The 27,977-nt window shown below is 39.4% G+C and overlaps 1 protein-coding gene across 2 annotated transcripts in view; it reads right to left on the minus strand.

The window, feature by feature from the left end:
* The window catches only part of LOC116331658 (receptor-type tyrosine-protein phosphatase N2-like), a 218,263-nt gene that overhangs the window by 77,828 nt on the left and 112,458 nt on the right, over positions 1-27,977 (minus strand). For both annotated transcript variants that reach the window (XM_039602794.1, XM_031754416.2), the window contains exon 12: positions 21,402-21,466. In XM_039602794.1, coding sequence (XP_039458728.1) covers positions 21,402-21,466 — 65 coding nt within the window. The remainder of the gene's footprint in view (positions 1-21,401; positions 21,467-27,977) is intronic.

Consider the following 27,977-nt stretch of genomic DNA (forward strand, 5'->3'; position numbering starts at 1 on the left):
TAGCGAGAATGGAAGCGAATGAAGCCCTTTCACGTAAAGTCTCCATGCTCATCTCAGTGCAAGACAGCCTTTTAAAAGATACTCTTAATCTCAAGAGTGTCACTTCCTGCTTAAATATTGGTTTTAAAATAGTATGTTTATTGTGAGTGTCGCATGCATGATAAAAAATCTGCAGCTGATGTGTGGACCGTTGTTGGTTGACATGTACTCCATCATGAAAGAGGGCAGGATCTGCGAATACATGCATGCAGTAACAGGTCATATATTCATTGATAATTATATATTTGTAATACAGTGGTCCCTTGTTTATCGCGGGAGTTTTGTTCTAAAAATAACCCGCGATAGGTGAAGTCCGCGAAGGAGCCAACTTTATTTTTTACAATTATTATAGATGTTTTAAGGCTGTAAAACCCCTCACTACACACTTTATACGCTTTTCTCAGACAGGCATAAACATTTTCACACTTTTCTCTCTTGTTTAAACACTGAAAATTCAAACCTTCGTAGAAAAATAAGTCCAGTATTATAGAATGAAACCAAAGGCACCCGCAGGTCCCTTTGACGGTGCAAAACGTTGGGTCCACATTGTTGTGTTTGATGGAGAAAACTTACAAACATACAGTGCAGCACTTCAGAGGCACACTGCTAGCGATCGAAGATTTATGTAAATTTTACAAGCTGAACGAGACACGGCACGAGATTGATTGACAATGGTCTACAGCCAATCAGGACGCAGAGAACAATGCGCTGTAAAAAAAAAAAAAAAGCATGCAAAATTGCATGAAACAAATCCATGAAACAGCGAGGCCACGAAAGGTTAACCGCTTTATAGCGAGGGACCACTGTATACACACTGTCATCAGAACGTAATTGTTATTTTCTATTTACCAAATTTCAATTACGTATAAATTTCCAGTTTATTTGCAGTGGTTATCATAGAGTGTTACCCAGACTTATCTTTTGGAAAAAATGCCATGATATATTCCTATATTAATTATGGTATGTAAGGCTTTAGTTTGCGATCCAGTGTATCTGACATGAAAATTACATCCATTCTGACATTTCTTTTGAGGTGGAGGAACACCAAAGTAATTGCTTAAAGGAGCTTGCTTCTTCGACATCTTTAAGAGTTCTAAACAAATGTCTGTCTTCCTCCAGAAAATCTTATGTACACAAACGCACGTTGCAACTTCTTATCTGGTGCAGGTTTTTTATTTTGACAGCGAATGCGCACCTGCGGACGACTTATGTGCACCCCTGTCCTTAAATAGCTTTACTTTTACATACATCCTGTATACATTTTCCCAAAAAATAACCTACACTAAGAAGTAAGAGAATAAGCAAAGCCGTAGGTGAGATCAAAGCTTGAGCAGGAGGAGGCCAGAGCAGAAGCAACAAAACACATCAAAAACCAAGTATGGAAGTTGAAAGTAGGCAAAAGTATTTGTGTGTTCAAAGAGAATACACCTGAGAAAACTATTAAAAAAACCTCATACAGGAGAAAAAGGTAGTTTCTGCAACACAGAAATATTCTAGATGTTGAAACATGTTTGTTACACAGAAATTACATCATGAAGCAATGATGTCACCTGTAACCCCAAATGTGCCGGATGAATGACAAGCGTGGCAACGAAATCAAACGAATCAATCCACTAATTGCAATACAACAATTTGTTTCTCTGATAACAGTGAGGACCATCGATTCAGAGAAGCCAGAGAAAATTGGCTGCACTTCAGTAGAACTACGTAACGTATGAAAGATTCAGGATTTTTAAACAAAGACTAGATAAGTGCTCCTCTGAGATCTTGTAAGGTCAGTCGGGCCCAGAAAAGGCCCCGTGGCCAAAAGTACTGCACAGTTTGGATGTGTATAACTGTATAGATGGCAAATAAATCTGCAGTTAAAATGTTAAAAATTGACAGACTTGCAACAACAATGCTGAAACCTCATCTTTGACCTGGCCATGCACTGGGAATCCCTTTTTCATGAACTGGCCTTCTGTTCCTTTGAAAGCAGAGGGAAGGAGCTGTGGCAGAGAGCCAGACTGCCAGGCTTACCCTTCTCCTCCCCCCCAGCGTCCTGCCCAGCACTGTCACCAAGCTCATGGTGTCCTCGCTGTGTCCTGACTTAAGGTAACGGCTCCAATTTCACAGTTTAATTATGGCTAATCTGAGGAAACCGAGCCAATGCTAATGAGACAGCACGTGCTGGCGGCCAGCACTCGCTGGGAGAAAAGTGTCTGGACAAGGTGCTGAGGATTTACAGCCCGACTCTGTGGTGTGATCCCGGCCAGAAAAGGGTGAGGTTTGGGAAAGGAAGTGTAAATCTGTTGTAAAATTCAAACAACAGAGAGTTCACTATTTGGATTTTAATGCTCATAAACCCACATTTTAGCATAAAAATCGAGTTCCCTTAGTGTTAATATAAACTTGTCCCCTCAATTTAGCGTCCTAATGATGGGTATAAAACTATGAGCACCCTTCACTTTGATATAACTTGTTTTTGGCAGCTGCAGCAATTTGAGGAGAGGCCAAGATTGAAAGCACATTTGTTATATAAGAATACATTATTGCAATTTCATCCAATGAACTGCCTTGTCTGTCAAGTGAAATCTCCTTTCCTGCAGCAAACATTTTTGTTCAATCATTCATTACCCTCACACTCAAAGAAGAAACAAACCCCATCACACTTTCAGACACGTCTACATCAAGTTTTGGATGACTCATGTTGACAGACAGCAGTGGTGGACAGGAATTAGACCGCTGATTTTGTAAATCTGCGGTCCCCAACCTTTTTTGCACCCCGGACCGGTTTAATGTCAGACAATATCTTCAAGGACCGGCCTTTAAGGTGTCGCAGATAAATACAACAAAATAAAATGATACAACCAAGACAAAAACTGTGATATTATGTAAATATAATAATGAATATAAATTCACTGTGTAATTGTGTAACTTTATTAGCAGCGTCCTCCTGAAATGCGCCAACAACACTAAGAGTAACATCCTCTTAACTGCCCCTTAATGCTCCCTGGTCGCTATGGTAACACATAAATATTTTTCTTTCAAAATAAGACACACTACTACAACATTGGGAAAGACCCAGGGAAACAGATTTAACAATAAAAACCCTGAAAACCACAATTTCCACACCCGAGCCTCAACTCTCGCGGCCCGGTACCAAACGACTCACGGATCGGTACCGGCCCATGGCCCGGGGGTTGGGGACCACTGGCCTAAATTATAACAGATAAATGATCAACTATTAAGGATTTATCAATGTGGTAAATTCACCAATGGCAAAATTTACTCTCGAAAAGCCAATGAGAATGCACCAACACAGAGTTAGATTAAATTAAAATAAAATGATTCTTTTTATGTGTGTTGTCCAACTATTACTCATCATAATACTCATACTGTGGAAACTAAATCTGTCTACACTGTCACACTGTGGTGACGTAGCTTCCTTGTAGGGACAAAAAGCAGGTAAATGGACTGATTCTTCTTCTACTCTCCCCGAGTACTCAAAACGCTCTATATAACATACTAACTACCATTCACACTCCGATGGATGCATCGGTGAGCAACTTAATATCTTGCCCAAGGATATTTGGCATGCAGACTAGGGGGAGACAGGTATCGAACTACCAACCTTCTGATCAGTAGATGACCTGCTTCTGCCTCCTAAACTACAGCCAGCCTGTACATATAGGTTAAACCACTGACTGTTAAATTGAACACATGTTTTGAGTTTAGGGTTAAATTCAGGTTATAGTTCAACAGGTTGTAGGTTGAAGGGAATCTGTAGCAAATTTAAGGAAGCTGCTGTCCTTTTATATATTGTCCTTAAATTTCAACTGCTATAAAAGCCTATTTTCCGAGTTATTCCTGGAAACGTTCCCATCCTTCTGACAAATTTGTCACCTAAATCCTAAATCTCTCCCACTTTTTCTTGTAAATTTACCACTTTAATGTAGAAACTTGTAAGTTTATTCTCTGACCTTCAGTCACCTTATGAATGGATTCTGAGGAGTACATCAACTCATTACTTTTTGCTATATTATTTATGGTCAAGGTGACTGGTCCCTTGACCCTTCACTCACAGTCACATTGTGACGACAGACTTCATAGTTTTAATATGAAGTTAGAGCCAAAAATGACAAAACAGGAATTTAAACATTTAATAGTGCTTTAAATAACAGACATTCATGTTTTATTTTATGTATATTTACCATAACTTATGGCCTGAATGTGGAATATGACCTTGGATGATTTCTTTGCAGGTTTTTTGCAGCCTGTGTATGTTTCTTATATAAAAGACTTCAGAGTTTAATGGCAAAGCGTTACAAAAATAAACCTTTTCTGTTATTTTCTTTCAAACTCCTTTTTTACTGTCTCCACTAAGAAACACTGTCTCTAACAAGTGTTAAAAGCAATGCAATGACCTTGACTGTTTCCTGTAAGTTGCTGAGTGGATGACACATTTCACTATATTTGCATAGATTTCCCAGTGTATTAGGAAATAGGAAAAGATTGATTCATAAAAAACAGAAGCAAAGTTTCAGGAAATCAACACATTTTTCATCTCTGGCAGGCCGTGCACACAAGTCACTCCCTCCATCTTCTCCATATTTGCATCCACTTGCATCTCTGCCTTGACTTTGTATGCAGCTACTCAGCCTCTCCAATTAATTGTGCAGTCAGTCCAAACTATACTTTAAAACATGGATACACTGCACTGCAAGGAATTTCTCTATCAACGCACTGGCAGCTAGATTTACCAGTTGTGACTTTACATTCTGCCTATAGTGAACTAGAAGAACAGTCTCCTTCTGTACAAACTGTACAGTAGAGTAAACACTATAATACTCACAGTTGTTTGGTTGGTGCTATCACATCATTTATTCATTTATTGTTGATGTATAGACCAGCTGGGATCTTTCTGTGTGGAGTTTGTAGTTTTTTCCTATGCATGTGTGGGTTCTCACTGGATACTCTGCCACCCACTCGCAGTCCAAAAAATACATGTTAGGTGTGATTCTAAATTGGCTGTAAGTGTGAATGCGAATAGTTGTCTGTCTCTATGTGTTGGCCTTATGAGGGACTGGCGACGTGACCAGGGTAAATCCTGCCCAGTGACAGCTGGGAAAGGCTCCGGCGCTGCCACAACCCTGAACCGTATAAGCAGTTAACTAGCAGAAAAGATGGTTGGCTGCAGAATTATACTCAGCAAAAACAGTGCTTCTTCAATCACATGGCATTACGGGAATACTGTAAACACATTGCAATTGTAGTAAACAAGGTACATATACAAATGTTAAACGTTATTTATTAGAATTTTATTGTGCTATTATCTGAAATAAACAGCAAACATCTTCAACCTGAGAATTTCCTGTTGAACAACAATCAGCAACCCATCACAGACACCTTGAAGACAGGTATCTATTACACAGAGTATTGTTCTCATTTCATGGTGGGTGCATGCTAGACTTTAGGGTATTTAAGTTTCATCAAAACACAGACAATCTAATTATTTCCTCAAAAATATCCGTGCATCTACAAAGGGACAGCAAACTCAGTCAGGGCCCAAGATTTCAAAGGGGGAAGTCCCTCAGATGTCCTTTGTAAGATAACAGATAAAATTCCATCAACATTCATATCTTTTCCCCCCCAAACCTGGAAGAAATTATCAATTCGCTGAAGTCTGCAATCATGTATTATCATTATTTTTTATTTCGTCTTGCTTTGAGGTAGAGGCGATTGCAGTGTTCGGGGGCTGGCTAAAAAGCAGTGGTATTGGTCTGAAAAACAATGCAATCTTTTGAAAGTATTCATCACCTGATAAAAGCTGCCAAGGTCAGACCTATGGGAGATTGCGCGATCGAAAACATTATTTGTGCACTAGGTTGTTTGCCTGGAGAGCACTTTTAAAGGAGCAAAACTGCTTGGGAACAGCAGTCGAGGTAGTTGAAGTGCAACTAGTGCAGGTACATCAAACTTTCTTTTTAAAAACTCCACCATTATGAGCTTGCATGATGGCTGAGTGGGTCAAAAATACTATGTAAACAAAATCTTTGATGCTTTTCTGCTTCTGGGCTTTGAACTCTCTAATAAAAAAAAGTAATATTACACAGATGATAAAGAATACCTTTCTTTTCTTTTTTTTTCAGCTGAAATTTTCACCCACTTTAGCTCAGGTTATGACTCGCACTGGGCTCTGAAAACTAAAACATAAAAACATGGACTTTAAAACTGCAGTTTTAATGCTTTGCATGCTTTGATGTCTTCACTATACTTGTAGGCTGGCTAGGAGCAACAACTGTTTACAACCACCACAAACTGAACTATGTAGTTAGGCCAAACAATACAGGTGTGTCCAAAATATAGACTGTATAATGGGGAGAGCCACTATGAAAATCAACTTTAGTGTTATCACTGTCATCAACATTTTTTTAAGGAGGAGTGAACATATTTCGATGAGAAGAACAGTCTGTACCGAGGTGTTGTCAGATAATAAATGTGTTCCAAAATGCACAAAATTCAGCTAATAAAGGAAGCCTGTGTCAACGCATCTGTCACTCAAAGTTACCTTTAAACTTGGTTGCTTCTGCTTTTAAGTTAAACTCACCTTTGGAGAAACCCTAAGGTGGCCATCTGAGGAACTGCCACAGGCTTCAAGTTTGGACTGTACTGACTACACAGATGTTAGCTGTGTTTGCTTTATGTGAACGGAGGATGCTTCCTTAAATTTACTACACATCTTATAGTGCTCTTTAGAACACTGTAAGATGTGTAAGATGTAAGATTTAAGACACAGAAGACACTTAAGGGTAAAGTGCCATTCAAATGAAACATTTCCAATCCACAGAAATATATTTGACAATGTTTTCAAAAACTGGAGTGAAGTGATAACGGTCACACCACTGATTTGGATGCAATTACCTCTCAAATAATTTCTGCATGTTATGAAAACATATAATTGTATGTATCATATGTATGTATAATAATTATAATATGACTGACCTTATTTCATGTTAGTCATTTTGGAAGAGCCTGTAATTTCATCTGTTAGCGAATGCACATTACTGAAAAGCATTGTTTAAATGCCACAGCTTACCCGACTATTGTTGCTGACCAATTTCCATCCCTTTATTACACAGTGTACCTTCACATCTCCACGGTGCATCTTTGATGGGTGCTTACAGCAGGATAACAGACCATGTCACAAAGATTGTCTCAGTCTAGTTTCTTGAACATGACATTGAGTTTGCAGCAAATGTGCAGCAAGTACATGACGTCAAATGACCAAAAACTAAGGAATGATTCTAGTGCCTTGTTAAGTTTCCATCCAGTCCTAACAAGTTGTACCTAATAAAGTGGTCTGTGACTGTTGGATTCAAAGTATATACTGAAGTTAACTGTGTGGCTGCTAAGTTTGCTAACTGTGAGAATTAGAAAGTACATCTTTTCCTACTTTTCAACTATCACTGTCCCACTCAACAATCTTTTAGTTAACTTGTTCTTTTTTCTGTAGGACCTTTGGAGTCATTTCATGCATTCCTTACATGCACAAAAACAGAAGGAAGACATATATCACCGATGCCAATACACAGTTTGCATGCATTGTTGTTGGCTGTGTGGCTTTGTCCTTCTATTATGGCCTAACCTGTTTTACTTTATAATACTTTTAATAGTGGCTGAAATTAGACACAGCAGGATGCATTATACTCAGTCATCATCAGCATAGAAATTCATTTCCTACTGTTTGTGATCAGCACAGACAAACAAGAGCCAACAGTGATATGATAAACTGAGAATTAATTTGTGCTAATTGCTCACCACACTGCTCATGCTGTGACTGAGAACAGCTACATTAGCCAACTGGAATACGACAAACAACAGTAATATGAATTAAGTAGCCCATTATATGCAGACAGAACAACCAACTGGTGAGAAGTCAGGTTTGCTGCTGCGACTGTGAATGTGAGCCAACAAAAACATGAGGGGAAATTGATTAGAAATCTGCACAGTTATCCTATCAATCAATGTGGCATTGCTGATCACTAATCAAAACTAAAACACACACACAAACGCATATCAGAAGCACTTTTCATACAGGAAAGCAGGATGAGGAGCATGTTCGTTTCAGTAGCAGTTTAAATGTGTCATGCATAAAAGAGTTCACATTCAACTTCCAAATCACATATTTAAAATTATAATATAATTTGTAAGTTCAAAAATAAACTAAAATACAGTTTCAGCTTTGGTTTTAAAAAAGTCACCTTGAATTGAGAAAATGTAACTTATTGCTTATATGTCAATTAGTAGTGATGACATTAGAAAAGCTATGGAGAGTTTATGAATCAACTGATCAATAAAAAAAGACCTAAATCCTTTAATACTATTTAAAGGAACAGTGAGAACAGTGGCGTGGAGTTTGGATTATGTTGTCAATTCTTGTCATTGGCATTTTTCATTTTCCAATTTAAGACATGTTCTTTAATTTTAATGTAGATTTTAATAGACTGCACTAAGACAATTATATTACAATACTAAAAAAACAGAAATTACAAATTTTTACAGCCACAGTTCAATTTCAGCTGCTCCTCAGAATGTTTCCATAGATACAATACGACTAGTTTTATGTTTCTGTGAAACACTAAACTGCTTGTATACCTGCTACAGACAACAAAAGCTTCACCATCATTCAGTGACGAATGGCACACCAGACAAGGCAAACAGTATGATATCGTCAGTGACCTTTGCATCCAGGTGGATCCCAGCAGGCTTTGCTTAAGTTTAAATCACTCCCAGTACTGCAGGCATGTGACTCATGACATATGGATTTCTTTTCTGCTGGTGCTTTCAATTTGATTGGAGCATCAGCTTAACTGTTAAAACGTAAATGTAAAAAAAAAAGCACAGTCACATCTCACTTGGCTGCATTTTGTTTGATTTCAACCCATGCCATGTGTGCTAACTGCTAAATGCCTAAAATCTAAATTGTATTAAATATTAACTCATCCAGCATGTCTGTCTAAATAAGGGATTTGTGAAAACTTTTGCAAGACAAGTTGTTGCTTTTTTACTTTTGGAGGAGTAGCAAGGTCCATGAGGTTTGATTGAAGGATGACAGTAAAGAAAAATAAAATTTGTGTATTTATAAGGTGGCACAAAGACTTGAATAGAATCTCAATGATATATTATTTGCCATGAAAAATTGGATTTTCAATTTAGCAGCCGGCAGTTTGTATGAACCATTGTAAAAGGTGAAGGAATGTCTCCCACTGTCTGACATTCACCTTCACCTGTTCCACCTCCACACAGACTGTGCCTCTCAGTGAGAATATGCACCTTTGTGAGTGTTCAGTGAACTTGCCTGATGAGCATGTACGCACATATGAGCAGCATCTATAGGCACAGATGGTCAGCCTTGAAGGACAAAGCCTTACAACTGAAATACATTGTACATGTACATAATAGTTCATCCCTTTAGTTGAACTTTTGTACAGGCTTGATAACGTTAGGAACTAAAATACGTTCATTTTTCCCTTCAATCACTAATCGAGGAATCGATGTCAAATTGTGTCTCATGGGTAGGAAGAACGAGCTGATATTTTAATATGTAACTTTTTAATCGCTTATTTTGTGGATGTTCAGATATCTGCAAATTTTGTGTTTACTAAACTGAAAAAGACTGCAACACATAAAAGTTAGAACATAGAGATTAAACAGTGATTGCGTCTTTCCAAGCATTTAGCTGCCAGTTTTAATTATGACATAGCTGACTGATGGCATCCTGGTTAATTATATTATAAACTGGAGAGGTGAGAAATACAATTATCTTACCAAACATTATTCCAGTGACAATCAGCTAAGCTGAATGAGCAAATAAAATTGTTCAGATTAGTTTAGCCTCACACAGATATTTGGCTTTCACAACTGACTATGATGCAGAAACATAATTAATTTGAATTAATTAAAAAAACATTTACTGTTTAATTTTTTGTTTTTGTTTTTTGACATCACATTTCTGATAACGGTGTGGCAGCTTGTGATGCTACACTGATTTTTTGTTCACATTACTTCCTGTGGACTGATGGATTACTGGATGATGCTACAGATGCAATATCAGCAACACATCCACAAACCAAAGAGGATACACTCCTGCCCTTAATGCCAAATAATCAGATTTAAAAATATATAATCATGTTATTTACTGATTTTAGAAAGCACAATTTTAATATCCTTTTATTTTGGTAATTAATGTGGAACAAAATCTTTAAAAAATGGCTATCACAAGCTCAACAAGCACTGATTGATGCTTTTTAAATTGCGTGTAATAAACAGTCGAGTGTCTGAAATACAAAATCATAAATACAAAAGTCTTCACATTTGGGAGTCTGGGAACACCTAATGACACTGAGCTCTCTTTGCAAACAGAGATTGCATATTCTTCTGCAGGTTTGCATTGTGATTTGCATGCAATTATGTACATATAGATTCACTCTGCATTCCCAGAGCCAGCACTGTGCACACCGCCTGCACACACACCCACTCCACAGCTGTATAAACAGATCAGTCCACCATCACACATTAGCTCTGTCAGCTGTAGGACTGCAGCATACATCAGACAGGCCTCTGATGCATTCTGCTAACCCCATGGAGGGAGGAAGATATTCGAGGGAGCTTGTAATGGTTGTTGTGGTGGGTGGGGGTAATTACGGTTGAGCCTCCGGGTCCTGACAGACCTCTCTGTGCCCACCTGGGGAGCACTGTGCCTGCTGTCTCTGAGCCTGCCCGTCAGTGTCCGGTACACTCTCCAGACGAGCAACCAGCCTCCCAGCTAACAGAAACCTTTAGCAGCAGATGCTACGCAGTGTGTGGTGCCGCTGTTGCTACCGGCAGAACAAGGGATTTGGGGAAGGCAGATGTTCAGAGGAAGAAGAGCACCACGTCAACACATAAACAACCAACAAGATTACAGAGACACTTCTGTAGCATTGCATATGTGCATTTTCTATCTTCTTCTGCAGTTCTTTCTTTGCTAGTAAACACATGCATGTTATTATTCTGTTAGCAGTAATTGTTTATTTTGTTTTGTTTTTTTGCTTCAATCCAAATCCAATTCCCTCCTTTAATTTCCCCAGCAGTAGCTCCAGGGTTGGATAAATGAAGGTATATGATGTTTGCCCATGTCTCAATGAGCTTACAAGAGCTTCGGCAAACAGCTGCAGCTAGACTTAACAACTCTCTGCTGCTAAACTATTTCATTTGAAGTCAAGACTCAGTGTCTAAAAGAACAACCATAATTCTCATCTTTTTTATGGATGCCAAGGTTTACATGTTGTAAACTCCATTACATCCAACAATGTTATGTTGTCTGTGTTGTTTGTCATTAGAATTGCACTAAAAAGAGGCTGGTGGAGAGGTGGAGCATGGATAAAAGAAGTTTGATCTTCTGCCACTGCAGAACCACCAGTGCACCTTTAACCTTTGAATCCATATCATTAGATTTGAGAAAATCATATTCTTCTAAATCTAGTTGGGTTAAAGAGCCCCTAATGTCATCCATGTCCACGTCATGTGAATTTCTGCCATACTGGATTTGATGAAAGTGCTATGACTGCGAAACAGGGTGAGAGATTGAAAACTGATTGACCAAAACCAAACCTGATGTCAGGACCATATTTGTAAAATGCAAAACACAAAACAGGCCCGTAGGTTACCATGCATTTTCACTAATAATGTGTTTATCTCTGAAAAACATTTTTATGGGATCTCATTGGCCTGAACTCTCTGACTGTCCATCGTTCTGATATTTAGATGGTGAATTTAGAGTGACATCACTCAGATAAGGCATCTTTGGATCTGTACTTAAATTAAAAAATACAGTTGGTCTCAACTAAATTTGGCTTTGCAGCATGAAGTACACTGGGTGTGTATATGGGAGTAAAAAGTTTCAGGCTGGGAGACTGAACATCAGTTGAACAGTTAAACTTTCTTTGCTTTAATCCTTTCCCACCAGAGACTGGGTTTTGCCTTGTTTGGTCGGCATCTGTGTGAACTCTGTGACTTCAAGTTAAACGTGGAGCATCTCATTTTCAATTCCTTAGTGTGTAAAACATAGCTGATATTACACATGGGTGAAGATGCTTTGGAGTTCAATATTAGAGCTACTTGGGTTAAAATAAAATGATTAGTAGTAGCTAATAAGAAAATGACTACATATTTCATGCAAACACTGAAAAAGTATTTCTGTTGAATTGAGGCTTTGCAGATTACATTTGTTGAAAATCACTGTAAAAATAACTTTCTTATTAACTACAATTTAAGCAGTCTGTTAGGGAGTAAATGTTGTATCGTGTATACTGTATATACCAAATACTGTATTACTTTTATGTTATCACTCCTTTAAAATTAGCTTCTGCATGTTTGCTATTATGTCCAGGGGATGTAAAGCATGCAGGACTAAGACCCACGTGTTGGTGTTTTGTAGCATGAGCTCCATTCTCCTCGTTCGGCCCTCTCTAGATTCACGATACTGTAATTGTGTCCACTTGGTTTGGCTACGTAAAAAGAAAATTATGGGTATGCAATCTACGTACAGAAGTACAGTCCTCCTGAAACTGAAGGAGTGGAGCTGTGAGTGGGTCGAATGCTGATTGGTTGAAAATAGGATCAGAACAGGAAAGGGAGTGACAGCGAAGCTCACCGTGTAGAGGGAGAACAACTTTGGTTTCTCTGGTTGATTGAAAGAGTAACAACACTAAAGGAAGAGTAAGCCGCGCACTGGTTGTTTGTGACAACTGGTGACATTGAACGGCTACAACATGTAGACATTCTGCAAAGCTGTGCAAAGGCCCTGCGAAGGACGTCAGCTCATTTATAGAGCTGTGCATAGCACGCAGGCTCGTCTTTAAAGCATAATGTAGAATTTCTTAGCAGCTGTCAGGCATCAGCTTACTTATCAGCTACTATCAGCTTGTGAGAACTGCACAAACAATGTGTTATGTTACTCATTCCAACAAAAAAGTACTCTAGCACAATACTTTTTAATGCACCATACACAACATTGCATTTAGGGTAATTAACTGTTTATATGATTGTTGTTAAAGTTTGATTGGTTGTATATAGTTGCATTAAAAAAAAACGCACACAGACACATCCTATTCTTCCTCTGCATTGTTTATGTTAACGAGTGACTCGACAACAACACCCGATACCAACAATCATACCTAGATACCGCTGGCTAATCGGGCAGGAGACGTAGTTAATGAGAAGGGCCATTTCACAGTATCAGATCATTTGCTCAATGATGTGTATAGACAACAGTGATGCAGTGTGTCCAGTCCAAATTACAGCCCACTATTAAGGACATTAGACTGAGCCCACAGGTGCATAATACCAGGCTTGATGCTAGTGTCATTACCCGCCTTGTTTGCTTGAGCGCAGCCTCTCGGGAATGCATTTTTGCCCAAGAGAAAGATCCAGACCGTTGAGGTGCATTGAAATTCTGGGCTTTTATTTTCCTATACCACTTTTTGTGGATGACCTCAGCTGTACCTAACAGCCCATTTAGCACCTGGGGAAAAGAGGAAGGGGGGCGTGAACATTGTATGCCAGCTGTCTGTTGTGCCATGCTGTTTGCCAGAAAGCCCAGCGGGTGTCCGCCAGCGACCTGTAAGCAGACTGCCGGTCTGCTGAAGTGTAGCTCGCAGTCTGAACAATGCACGCAGTACGTGCAGAGCAGGATCCAGACGAGGTGCGAGACGGGACTGGCTAAACATGGAAACGCTAAGCTGCAGCGACACGCTTGGGCAGTGAAGAAAACACAGTATGCTTAAAAGGAGAATGCTCATCTTTTTCTGCATCAAAATTTTACATGATATTGATGTCAAATAAAACCAGTAGGGCCACTGCTGTAGAGAGTTTACAAAGGAATCTACTAAGATTTGGAAGAAAATTGAAAAAACCCATTAATGTAGAAACTCTGATGTCATATGCTCACTAATGAAGCAACAGGTTATCAAAGTAATGCTTTTTTTTTATTAGATTTCGCTTTCCTACAAATGCTATGAGGTTATATGTTCTGGGACTACTGATCTAGACTAGTTTAATAACAGATGGAGTTATATAGTTATATAGTACTGATCACTGTATTTTGGCAGCTTATTTCTATTTCAGTTGTATCTAATTCGAATGATAAAATTAGCCATTACCAAAATTAGCAATACGAAAAGGCTGAGGCTATCCAAAGTGGGAAAAATCAGCTTTTTTTTACCTTTCCTGTTACACCTGCCACATTTCACATGCAGCAGGAAACACATGATTTTAACATCGTGGAGTCAGTCTGTTAAACTTTTATATGCCGTGTGTGTCAGACAGTGTTTTCTGACTATTTGTGTAATTCCAGTAAAAGCTAGCTTCAACTGTGTGCATATCAGACAAATGAATGTGCAACTTCAAGCTGTCTAAATAGCTGTTTCCGTCGTATTGTAAATGTCCATTCAAGCTCACTACAGCAGTGTCACAAAACTTGGATTTCAAAAGAAGAAATAACAGACTGAAAGGATATTCAGGAAGAGAAGTTTTTGTGTAGCTGCAATCACAGTGAAACCTTGTACAATATCTTTTTCTGGTGCAGAATCCTGGCAATTACAGCCACAGCTTTAACCAGAAAACACTCAGAAAGTCACACCTTTAACAAGGTGACAAAAATTCTCTAAATGAAATTAATTAAAGAATAAACATAAATATGTGTTCTATATTATGTCATGCGAGCAGGAGTAGTTTATGACAAAATGATGGAAAATATTCCAGAAATATATTCTTTTACATGATGCAATATCTTGAAAATATTACTGCTTCTTCTGTAGTATAAGCAAGAAATCTGCCCTTTTCTTTAGTAAGCAAACTGTCTCCTGTAACCAGGTAGGCCACACAATCTGACAGACACCTGGGTTACATCCCAGCATACATCTGGCCCTCAGGGCTCGTGTGGCGAGCTGTCATTACCATATCAAAGACGCGCCGCGTCACGGCCACAGAGAAAAAGAAGAGCCAGCACTTCAACAGCCTCTTGATTCAATTTTTCACATGGAGCCATTTGAATATCTATGGCAGGCGATGCAGATGGATGCATGAGTGCATGCCCAAAAACACACACACACACACACATAGAAATACAAGAACTCAGGTGTATTTTCATACACATGCAGGTCCATACTGGGTGCATATATGCACACAGCTCACATGCATGGCAGTGGTTTGATTTTTAATTATTTATTTTCTACCTTGTGATAAAAATTGCAGGTGCAATGGGATGCATCGGCCAACAGACAACCTTGATCCAATATGTGTGTCTCTTTGCTTCATGAATATTCTCATTCAAATCCAGCTCTCTATTCAGGCACCTGGGCAGGCTGCAGACAACAATACTGTGTCATTACGAGTGATGCTATCACTCTGCTCACCGAGACCGCAGACAGGAATGTATTCTCAGTGAAATCATTATGAGAGCTGCTTGTTGTGACTCACTGGTATAGAGCAACACAACAAACAACACTTCAGGATCAGAAATTCTTTTCATCACCATCTCAGGGATGAGAACGAATCCCAAAATCCAGATATTCTGTTGTGAACGTCGATTATAAGGAAATTACATTCCAACTCTATGTAATTATAATAATGTATAGTACAAATTGGACTAAGCCTTTTTATAGATGTTACATCAAAAGGTTGACTAACACTAGTATTTAAATATGAACATGATTGGCTCTAAGAGCAACTGAAGCATGTAAGGTCACTTCAAGGCACTTGAAGGTTAAGAAAAACCTGAAGCCATAAAGATGTGATTTTGTTTGTGTTTATGCATTTAATTTAAATTATTTTAACTATTATTTTGGTGTGTGTCAACCTCTGACACACACCAAGCATTCTTGGTGAATGCTGTTTTAACCATTCCATCATCCGAGCTTGTACCTGTTAAGGGTATCTGTCCATTACTCCACGATATCTGTTGGTAGCATGTCTGAAGGGAATGAAGAGCTTTGAGCCTCGATGTCAAATTTTGTTTTATTCTGCCACTGTAATAAAATATTTCAAACCTGATTTGTCTAACTGATATATATATGTGAAAACTAGAGCTTGCTCTTCTTTAAAACTAGAGCTTGCTTACTTCCCTAAGGACCCCAAAGCGCTTTACACATCCAGTCATCCACACACTGGTGATGGCAAGCTACATGTTAACAGCCACCCTGGGGCGCACTGACAGAGGCGAGGCTGCCGAACACTGGCGCCACCGGTAATACACAACAAATGTCCAAGCCGGGCTCGAACCAACCTTCCGAAGGTGGCATCCATTAGACATTATTAGGTCATCCATTAATTTTTAGTCAATTAATTTTTATCTAACTGTTTCCTGCCTCATACTAGTACACTTCATGTAAGGTTATCAAATAGGCGGTTCAGTTGACAAAAAGTCTTTATGTGTTTTCAAAAAACAGCTGGAATAAGCATTTTTTCCCCAGTCTGTCACCTCTATTGTTGAAATTTGATTAAGCTCAGTCAACTAAACATCTCCTTTCGTGAGGCTGTGAAAGGGTGTGTAGGGGTCAAGTGACAAAGAGAAATCCACAGACTTCTTCTTTCTAGCATTGCTAAGTATGCTATTTTTAAGAAAGCAATTAGCCGTACTGCAGAAGCTTAGAAGCGCTGGCGCTACCTTGGCAACCAGTGTCTGTCACATGACCCTTGTCTTGCACATTCAAGTGCTCACTCAAGAGTCTCCCGGAGCAATGCTGTTCAAAAACTGTGACTTAGGTAATGATCACATTCCTTAAGAATGATCCAGGCAGGGTTTCCAGAAACATAATGCAATGTGAAAATTATGCGTTGTGTTAAGTGCAAGTGTTTAAAAGAGAAAACGCACCGCACACCTATGCATTACTGTGGGAGGGAAAACAGAAATGAGCTAACATGTTTTCACTTTTAATCATCAATGCAGCTCAAAATTTAAATACTGGGATCATAAAATGCCAGATCCTTGCAAAAACCCACTAAAACCTGCGAAAGATCTTAGACCTCTAAATTTTATTACCTCGGTCATTTTGTTGCAGCTGGCATTTTGGCATTCTGGTAAAAGTGAGTGTTTGGTCCTGCCTGTATTTTAAATAGCAATTACATTGAATGGTGATGGAAAAAGCCATCTACTTCTGTTGTTTCTGATTTTTAAAATTTTTTATGTCATTAGATTTCCCTCCTCTATTTGTGAGAAAGCTCTTTCAAACAGATTGGAAGCGCCTTTATTTGCAGTGAAAAAGTGAGCTGGATGGGGTAGCGTGCGATTATTGCCACTACAGGACAACGGCTGCTGCCACAGCAACCTTATCTTCCACCTTCTTCCCTCCCAACAAACATGCATTCACTTAATTGGACACAAGTCTCAGTGTGGAGAAATCTGTGCCATGTTCTCCGTGGCCTTGGAGATTGAATGATTTTCAATCCTGAAGCTACGTAAATTAACGGCAGTCAGAGTGGGAGATAATGAAGGGTACTGCAGGGGCAAAGTATAATTTAATGTCATTGGAAGATGCACTCTCTATTAGGTTAGAGTCTATTATTTTGCTTCCTCATGCGTGCACACCTACCACTCCAGCGTCAATAATAAGCATAAAGAAGAATTATCACCTTTCTGATAGTGCCAAAAAAAACAAAACCTGACATTTTGTCAAAGCTAAAAACCTCTAAGATTTACACATGGATAAGATAAAATAATCTTAATGCCATTCATTTATGGTGTGGGGCAGGTTTTACTCTGAAATGGCCAAAGGGGCCACTTTAATAAACCACACTGGCCCAGTGTCATATTATAACCTGCAGGGTTTGCATTGTGGGCATTTTTTGTGCCTGAATTAAACCAAGCTGCAAATAAAAGGGTAACAGATTAGCGAATGAAAACAAAGCAAAAGACAAAGCTCTCAAATAGGACACAAACCACGGCCTAGCTCACAAACTTGTGACTTAGTCCAACATTAGCCCGCCGTTCTCCAATGCAGACTTCACTGCTCTTCAAAAGAAGACCATTATGTCTACAGGCTCAACGTCGCTGTGGCCAGTGAATCACAGCAACAATGCCAAGGGGCACTTGTGCGTATTCTGGAGCCGCCAGCGTCTATGAGAGAACGGCAGTATTTGACTCCTTGGGATGAGAACACGGCGGTTATTTAATGAATCTCTCAAAATTAAAAGCGTCCTTGTACCCCCAACACCCTCGTCCCTTCTGATTTAGGATGAGCATTACTCGGGACTACAACCATTAAGATGACTTATGTTATGTCTCCTGACAAGAACCACCATTTGCAGTCGTTAGTGTTATCTCACCTTTATACACAGAAGTCATGTATTTTCTTAACACTGCTACAAAAAGTCTGAAAGAGTAAGTCAGGGTTCAAAGCATGTGTAAAATGTCCAACTTTAAAACAGGACATCCAGAAATAAGACATTCATGCATCACAGAATACCATGGCCACAAGATTTCTGCAACCCTAACAAACAGATGCCAAAGTGTATCCGGACCTTGAATACAGAAGAGGGACAGATTTTTAAAAATCCTCAAAATGTTTTCATTTTACTTTCAAGAACTTACTCACATTCCTTCAACAGTGTTTCGCAGGATAACAAGTTTTTAATGAGAATTTTATGACGCTTCAGATGTCGTTCAGTTCATCCAAACAGCTTCAAGGCTTTAGAGCTCTTAATGGCACACATAAAGCTTCTCGCCACAATGATGCGGACAAAGAAAGAGCAGGACTTAGGTCACAGTCCACAAATCAAAGGTATTGAGCTTGCAAATTAGTGCTTTGATGGAATGATTTGTAATTTAAGTGAGCAAACGGATAGATGGACGAAGGTCAAACAGATGAAGCGCATTTTTTACTGTTAAAAAAATGCAAGAGACTGTCCCCTCGAGTAAGGGTCAAATAAGTTGCTAAAAATCAGAACACATCGAGCTCACAGGATACTTTTTGTTTTCTATGATATTTTCTTTCTAAATTGTACTAAAGCAGATGTTTCAAGAAGTCCTCAATTGGAAGCTCATATGGGCTTTTAATTCCTCTGTTTAAGCAATCCCAAAATGAGCTGTAGGACTCTGTCCACTTTAAAAGACAGATGAGACAGGCACACATGGCATTCAATTAGCTCGAGTCTTGTTTAGGGCTTTTTTTTCCCTATTTACTCGAGTAAACTTTTCGCTGTGTTTTTATTTGCTGTTCAAAACTGTTTCCTAGGGGATAAAATTTCAAGCTGGCAAGTCAATTTTCTTGGTTATCAATGTGCTGTCTTCTACAACATCTAAAGGATACCAATGCATTTTTTATGTACTTGTTCCCACAGCCACTAGTAGTTTTAAATGGTAACTACAGCGCATAATAACAGCTTTCGTTCTGGGATATGTCAAGCAAATACATGAGAAGCTTACTGAAGCTTCAATGGTGTCGTGAATTAGAAAGACAATCAATTTCAGAACTACTGTTGCAGCTCCTCTGAAACGTAGTAGCTCAGTGTAGTCGCAAATCATGAACGAGGCACAACGAACAGCAGGAGATGTGCTGATTCACTGTGAGACGGTTGAACTAGATATAAATACTGCAGAACAGCAATGTGATGATTTTAAAGCACAGATATTTGGAGCACTGTTTTAGCTCAAGCAAAACGGTGCTTAAGTTGTGTCAAAGAAACTGACACTGCTGGATTATCTCAAAGTAAAGAGATTTTTTGCAGGTTGCGTAACAACAAAAGTTTGGATTTGAGATATTGTGGAGCTGGTTCATCAAATACCAGCTGTATATTCAGTTTTCTTCCAGTTATAGGATGTCTTTCCAACATCTTCCATCTTCTAAATCCAGGCACCCCTGACAGCCTAAAACACACACTTTTTTTTAAAATCTTGTAATTTAATGAGAGCATTTTAAAATCCTGTTAAAGTTGACATACCATTACCGTGTAGTTCTCACTCATTTGCCGACTTAATACGCTAGAAATTCAGGTGCGTAAAGTTATACAACCCCACAATAATTTATGATCTATTTTAATGCTGGACTGTTTTGTCTTTATTGGTTTTATTGCATGCAATTTCTCCCATTAACTCTTCTGCTGCAACAATAAATTTTCATGTTATCTCTATTCCAAATATACACAGGCATCAATGTGAAAATGAGAATTCATCTCTCAAACCTGCAGGCCTGTTCAAGTCAAGTTTTCATGTCTGTGAGAAAACAAATAATCTCCTCTGCACTGTTGAGAGACTAACTTTTCTATTTTTTATTTTTAACCTGTCATCTGTGATGTAGTATGCTAATATTCTTATTTTACAGTGTATGATAAAACTATAATAAACACTGTACGGGGTGATGATGGATGCTGCGTTGCAGGTTGCGACTCGCCAGTTTTTGCTTTTCCTCTGTGTGGCAGGTTGAGCTGAAGGGGTTTTCTTTGCTTCTCTCCCTCTCTTTCTCTTACAACTGAAGTTCGATTGGCCATAATTGGCTGCTGTTTGCAGCTAGGTATCGATCACCTTGAAAGACTCTCCATGCCATCCCTCCCTTCTTCCAACCTCCCAACGTTTCTCTCCCTCAGTCCCTTACTATGCCCCCTTTTCCAACCATTTCTCCCTCAGACCTGCCACTTTGATAAGCGTGGTGAATGGCGCGCCATCATCGGTACAGACTAAGCCTTGAATCAATAGGGGAGTGCAGATGCTCAGCAGTCTATTTACTACAGAGATGGTGGAGAATAGCAATGCTAGGAGATGAAAGCCATGTAGGCGAGAGATTGAGACAGGTGGAAGAGATGGAGCAGCCATCACGCGCCAAGACCCCTCTTAGACCTTACTGTTGCTGCTGCATAGCTTTTTTGTTTGTTTGTTTGTGTGGGTTGTTTTTAATTGATTTACTCAAGTGGAGTTATAAAGAATGCAGTGCATCATTAGTGACAGTCAGTGAGGAAAGAGATGGAAAGTAAAGGAAGATTAATGAAATTTTGTTTTTCATGAAGTCATTTCTGCGATGACTCAGCTGCTCTGAGAAGTGTCTACAGTTACTATCAAACACAAATATGAGGAATGTGAGTTACCAATGTGGATAAATGAGTTTCATATTTTCATACATTTTATGTATTTTTTGCACCGTATGCACAAGGTTTTGTGGTGAAAAGTGTTTGGATGCTACAGCCTGGAAAGACATTTTTAGAAATTTGAAGTTCAAACCTAGCAGCAGTAGGTAATGAGTGCACCTTCATACATTTCATTTGGGTTTGAGACTCCTGTCACATTTTGTTTCACTAATCATGCAGACGTTTGATTAGCCTCAACTCAAACTAAAAGTAAAGTGTGTACTCACATCGGCAATCCCAGCCTCCAGGATGCTGACCTTGGCTTCCTTCTCTAAAGACACCTTCTTCTGGACTACGGTAAGGAAAGAACAGAGAAAAAAACCCCACAATGATTAACTGAAAAATGTCCAACAGTGTGTTTTTACAGAAAATAATAATGAACACTTTTCTAGCCCGTGGCAAAAACATCATATATGAAAAAGTTTATAATGCTAAATCAGCAAATCAGTGTTCAGTTTTTTAAACATTTTTTTGACAATGGCAACGGAACAAAACTGCAATAACTTTCAAACGTAACAACAATGTCTATCGCACATTGTTCCTCCAAACAGGTAGGGTAGATTAACTTTAACATGTGATTAATCCTCGGTGTCCACAATAATGCATAATAGGCACCCATGTGTGTACAGTCATGACTATTAATCAATGCTACAAATTCTGCCAAACAAGCTATTAAACTCTGTGCTCAACTGGCTCACAAAAAATCAATGCTTCCTCTTTCCTCCTCCTTAACACATGACATATAAGCAAAACCAGAACATGATTTATAGAAATGCCTTGAAAATGCAGCTTGGTTAATTTACACATGATTGATAAAGATGCTTTGTAGAAACTATGGAAGCATCGTTGCATTATGAAGCACAAAGACATCAGAGAGATATAGAGAGTGTGTAAGAACAGCATTCACAAACAATCCTTCTGGTGTAGAGAAGAACAGAAGTCAGCTAGCCCTCCACCTTCCACACTCCCCCTCTCTGAAACTTTACTAGCTCTATCCTCCTCAAAACCAAGTCTTTTTTGGACTTTTGGACTCCATATAATACCTACACTACTTTACCTGATCTAGTCTGACAAGGCCTGTAATTGGCTTAATGCTACTGTCACGAACTACATTTTCTAAAGTCTAAAAAGAGAGGCCAGAGGAGGCACTGGAGTCTAGTGCCCACTCAGACAACTGCAATATGCCAAAAAGGTTTTATGTCATGTATTTTATGTCCAGTAACAACAAAGTGTCCTTGGTGGAGACACCGAAACCCCTACTGACCCCCTAATGTGTGCCAAGTGAAAAGCATTTAAAAAGAATAGAATAAAGTAGGCATAGAGGAAAGTTATGTATCAGTGGGTGGTTGTGGCTTGTGATGCCAAATATAAGTAAAAAAGTGCTATATGCATACCAGTGAAACACGCCTAATTGAGCAGCTGGAACTGTTCTCCAGTGTTTTTTGTATTCAGATTGATGTCGTCAAGCGCTGCCTCTTTAGGCTTTTAAGTGTTTTAATTATCAGACACAAAAAGAGAATATTGATTCAGCCATAGCCATGACTGGTCTTTAAGGTTCACTGATTGCACACCATGAAATCTGACAACAGGAGAGGGGAAAGAAGGGCCTCTTATGAGATCACAAAAACAATCCATGTCATCATTCACATTCTCAAACATAACAAGCTTATGCAGTAGCAAGCAGCCACCATAGGTGTTGAAAATTACAATGTGCACTTGGCGAGTGGTCATGGCTGTTTAGTGAGATATATCCTATTATAAAGCTTTGGTGAAAGTCCAATAGGAAGATTTTATCGCTCACATTCGCCTATAACGCTAATTTTCTGCAGTTTCTTCTCATTCCAATATGTCTGAATATACTTTACTGCAACTATCCCATAAATTAAGCGAGTGCACAGTCTACAACGAAATGTGGATTTTGCCAGACAGGTCGTCATGGCGTTGGTGGTGATGTCACTGAGGTTATCGTAGGGTCTCTGCAGACACAATCATTTACCAAATTAGCCACCCCTCCCGCCAAAAAAAACAAAAAAAGAAAACCTTCCACAGGGCTCAAGAATAAATTCTACCATTGCAGGTCCAAATGAGCTATTACTGTAGCATATCTTCACTTTATGAAATATGAATTTTTAACCCGACCTGCCGCCAGGCAAATATTAAAACAAATTTCCACACAAATAGAATTAAACCCTGCGCACAGCTCTTTTTTCATGAGCTTAAAGGGAAACAAATGGAGGGCTACAATTAAAATTCAGCAGAGCACATATTAAAGCCAGAACAGAAACGTTATGAAAAAAAGAAAGGATACGTAATTACATTCACTTCGCTTTGCATCTGAATACACCGGTGCAGTGAAAGAAAGCGAGTCTTCTTTGTTGACACACCAGGCAGATGAAGGATATGCAAATAGAGCCCCAGCTCTGCCACAGTCCAAATTCACCAGTGGCTTTAATAATTAGTCTTTCAATTCGTCATTCACTGGTCAATTTATGCCAGATGTTATGCAACCATAGATGCTGACCTTAAACACCACAGTCCAAACGAGCAGCTCCTTCAAATGTATAAAGCCAAAATCAGTCACAGGTGGACACTTCCTTCTGTTTAATGTGAATGCCTTGGTTTCCATGTGGTATATGGAGGGGACTCGCTGTCACGCTGTAATAAAAAGACGCTGAAGGGTTAATGTTGTGGCTGACTGGTCCTTGTCCAGGCCCCAGACAAAGACGTATGAACACCTTGTCTGTGATAGCCAAGTGGGCCGACATGTCTTAATAGTGCTGTCAGCAGGGAGCAGCGGCAGCAGAGAGAAATAGAAGCTGAAGTGGCTGAATTGGTTTGTCAGTGGCGCCTGCTCTTATGCTCACTGAGGAGCATCTGAACAGACTTCTGGTTCAGCGTTAAAAACCGATGTCTCCATCAGACGTCGGTTGCAACTTGTTAGGATTCTTCAAACTCATCAACACCAACTCAGGTGTTTTCCATCACTTGTCAAAAGGTAAGACGCCTGTTGTGACATCCCAAAATGGGCAGAATTCTTGAATGGCTCAGCCTTCAGATAGAGTGTAGCAGTTGCACGAGATAATCTGTTAGTTTGCTCTTGGAAGCCACATGAATCGCATGAATTATTGATCTTCCCCTCGCAGGAAACATGACTTTTCAGTCTTTAAAGCTGTAACCACATGGCAGTTTTCCAAGGCTTTTAAGTGAACCTCTTGAACTGTCTAAAATACTTTAAAGGGACTGTTTGCATGTTTACTGAGAAAGAAGGTGTATTTCTCATTGCTGCAGAAAGTACCACGGTAAAACAATTTGGCATTGGTGTTGCTTGTGGCAAATGATTTTCAGAGAAAAGTAAATGTCTATTTGTGTTACTTTGCATGGAACAGGAGGGAAAACATGTAAAAAATGCATTATTCACTACATTTCACAGATAAAATCAGTTTTATTTGATTCCACCAAATGCCTTCAATCGTTTTGTTGATTTCATTTCTTTCTGAGGCTGCTGCTACTTTCTATGAGGGCAAGTTGTAGTGCTGCCAATGCACTGATTTGAACAAAATCTTTTAAAGGATTAATTAAGTTCAAATGAAACACAAGCAGAGATGGTAAACAGCAGGCAACTTTGGGACCAGACTCAGTGAAATAACTAAAGATGTTGTTGTCTAAAGTGCCTTTGGTAATTGGTGAGGCACAGCCTATTTGAGCTGCATCTGCAGGAAAGCGTCGGTGATGGGTTCTCTCACACACACACAAAGGCAGACACACAAACACTCATATTTAATTCCTCATACAGAATCAGGGTAAAAAGCCTGATATACACAAACAAACATGAAAGCACCCAACGTGATTTTGTTGGGACAGAATCAGAAATCTCTGCACCAACATGGCCACCCGTCTGGCTCCCTGGAGTGACTTGCATTGCGGCCAGCAAGCGTGACAACATCACAGGCGGCGAGCTTCTTTCTAATTAGTCGACAAGTCTTTGGACCTCCCAACACCGCGGCACCGCGGCCTCTCCGAAATGTAGCCAACAGCTATCCGGACCATCCACTCCTCTTCTCTCCTGCAGACTACAAATGACTCCAAGTCGGATGAGAGCACTGCTCGTGAACAAGCGAGCTGAGGTGCCTCATTTGTACCCCAGCGAGCGTTCTCTCCAAAACCCAAATTGGATCCATTTTTAAGAAGCTGCAATGGGCAAGGTGTCGTGATCAGAGCGACTGGCAACTTTTCTTTCAGCCAGACAGGCAGCACAGTGTGAAAATAAGATGTAATGTGACAAAATGGGACTGAAGCAGCGATGGACTGCAGACTAAGAGCAAGCTGAAGGGAAATGATCTATACTCAAATTATTCACTTTTTTCCATTTCGAGAATATTCCATCTTCCATTGTACCTCTCAGATACATTTGGGCTGCAGGGAAAAATTGGGCCTGAAGGAAGTAACATGGAGCAAATCTCATTTTTACAACTGAGGCCCCTTTATTTTCCCTCCAAAACACACAGAGGCGCTTCATTTGTCACCGGTGCCACCCCCGTCCTGAATTTTGCTTTATGTTAACTCAATGTATCTGAGGCGCCTAAAGGGAAACACAGCGAGTGCTGGGGATTCAGAAATGCTTCATTTTTCACTGTTGACAAAAGGGAAAGGCCCAGGCTGGCTCCACAAGTCCTGGACCAACAGAATAGATGCTTTTGCAGCACTGAGGGGTCCTTATTCCAACCACTAACCACCACCACCCCAAAGAAGCAAACCTCTATACCTCTCACTCACCCTCCTGGGTACATTTCAGAAGCTGTATAATGAGAAGAAAACAACAGCCATCCTTCAAAGGCACAGAAACCAGTGAAATGCCATCACTGCAGTGACACACTACAGGGGTGTAATCACATTAGTTCATCATGAGAGCAACAATCCCCGAGCAAATTAAAATATATTGCAGGCTGTTTGCTTTTTTCCCCTGTGTCCCTACAAGATCTGGTCCAAGGAGCACAACCATCAATTAATGTTGTGCAGGTAATAAAAAAGCCAGCTGCGATTAAGAATGTTGTGGTTAATGAGGATAGGACAGGACATATACAGCGCAGACAGATATTTTACTGTAACAAATTATTTATTTTGCATATGTAAACTCCTTGGAGTTCTTCCTTATAATGTTTCTCTATTTTAAACTGCATTTTAACTTTTAACTTACAATAATGAAAAGTTTGTCCAAAAAATGTTTTGATCAAAAATGTCAAATTTGGTTTATGGGAAAGTAATTTTCGGGAGATGGGGATTCTTCAAGTATAAAAGGAAGAAAGACTTTCTAAGAGCACAACAAAGAATAAGATCTTTTAAGAGAGCATGAGATTTTAGCTGTTATCCCCTGGGTTTGAGATCTGGCAATCGTGAGGGCTGCAGCATTTTTATAGGCTACTTGTCAAACTATTAAGAGCCACTCTTGTGGCACATGAATCGGGGTGCTGTCATCTCAGAAGAGACCACTCTTATAAGGATAGAAATTCTTCATCACAGATGATAAAGGTGATTGCTCATAACATCTTTGAAATGATTTCCTTCTAAAACGAAGGAAGGTTGACTGCATAGCAAAATCGCTTCCACAGCATCAGAGAGCCTCTAAACTCCTCATCCTGGGGAGGGTCAAGGGTTCAGGTTTTCCTTTCATTTGTTACCAGACCATATCGATTTGGCATATCTTTGTCAAATGTAATAAATTGATGATTGTTGGGGGTTTTCTCTGTATGAATTATTGTAGTACAGTCTACCTTACAATAAAAAAAACAAGGCAACTGTTGTTGTGATTTGACGCAGTATAAATAAAATTGAATTGAAATTAAAACATAATTTCATAATAAAAACAACAAATTATTAATACATAATTTCATGCAGAACCTGTTCGTCCAACAAATAACTTGACCCAGCTGTGTGTGTATTTTTTTCTTGCAGTTTAGTGTTTTAAAGCAAATTTCTTCAGTTATGAAACGGTTACTGTTTCCTGTCCCTTTCAGAATCAAATTTCATTTATTACGCGATAAACGCAGAGCAATACAAATATTTTGGATCTGAACGCTTCATCTCATAATCGACCCTACAAGTCACCAGTAATTGTGTCAAAACAGATTTGCCTGTCGTTTTTTCAAAAGCATCTTAATTAGATATTGTTTCCCTCTCACTTGCATTAATTTGATTTCTGATATCAACTTTTCAGCCTTCAATCTGTTCCTTGTTGATCACCACCCCCAACTCCCCTAATTCTTGGTGTTATTGCCTGCAGTAATCTGGGATGCAGCATGGACCGGTGTGCTGTGTGAATGTGTGTTTGTAGGAACGTGAGTGTCAGATGAGGAGGCAGGGCTGCGTGAAAACAATGCCATTTGTAATTAAATTCAAAAGCAGGGGGCCGAAATGGCATCTCGGGCCACCTGGGGGATGAGAGACCATCGAGGGAGGATAGAAAGAAAGAATTGTAGACTGAGAGAAATGTGATAGACAGGAAAAAGAAAGGTGTAAGAAAGAGTAAAAGAGAGAGATAAAGAGCGGGTGAGGGAGGGGAAGACCGAGAAGAAATAAGAGCTTACTGAAGAAGGCTCTGAAGGACGGAGTGATTAAAGACAGAAACTAAGAAAGAAGAAAGCAGAAATCATGGCAATAAATAAAGTTATGTAGATAAAGTCATCTAGTCACAATACAGGTGAACCTACTGAAGTTCAAATTGAGCATCCAAGTGGAGAAAGAAGGTGATTTTTGAATGTGGCATGGTTGTTTGTGTCTGATGGTTTGAGCTGAGTATTTCAGAAATT

Source organism: Oreochromis aureus, linkage group 18 (genome assembly GCF_013358895.1).
Source record: "Oreochromis aureus strain Israel breed Guangdong linkage group 18, ZZ_aureus, whole genome shotgun sequence".
NCBI classification, from domain to species: domain Eukaryota; kingdom Metazoa; phylum Chordata; class Actinopteri; order Cichliformes; family Cichlidae; genus Oreochromis; species Oreochromis aureus.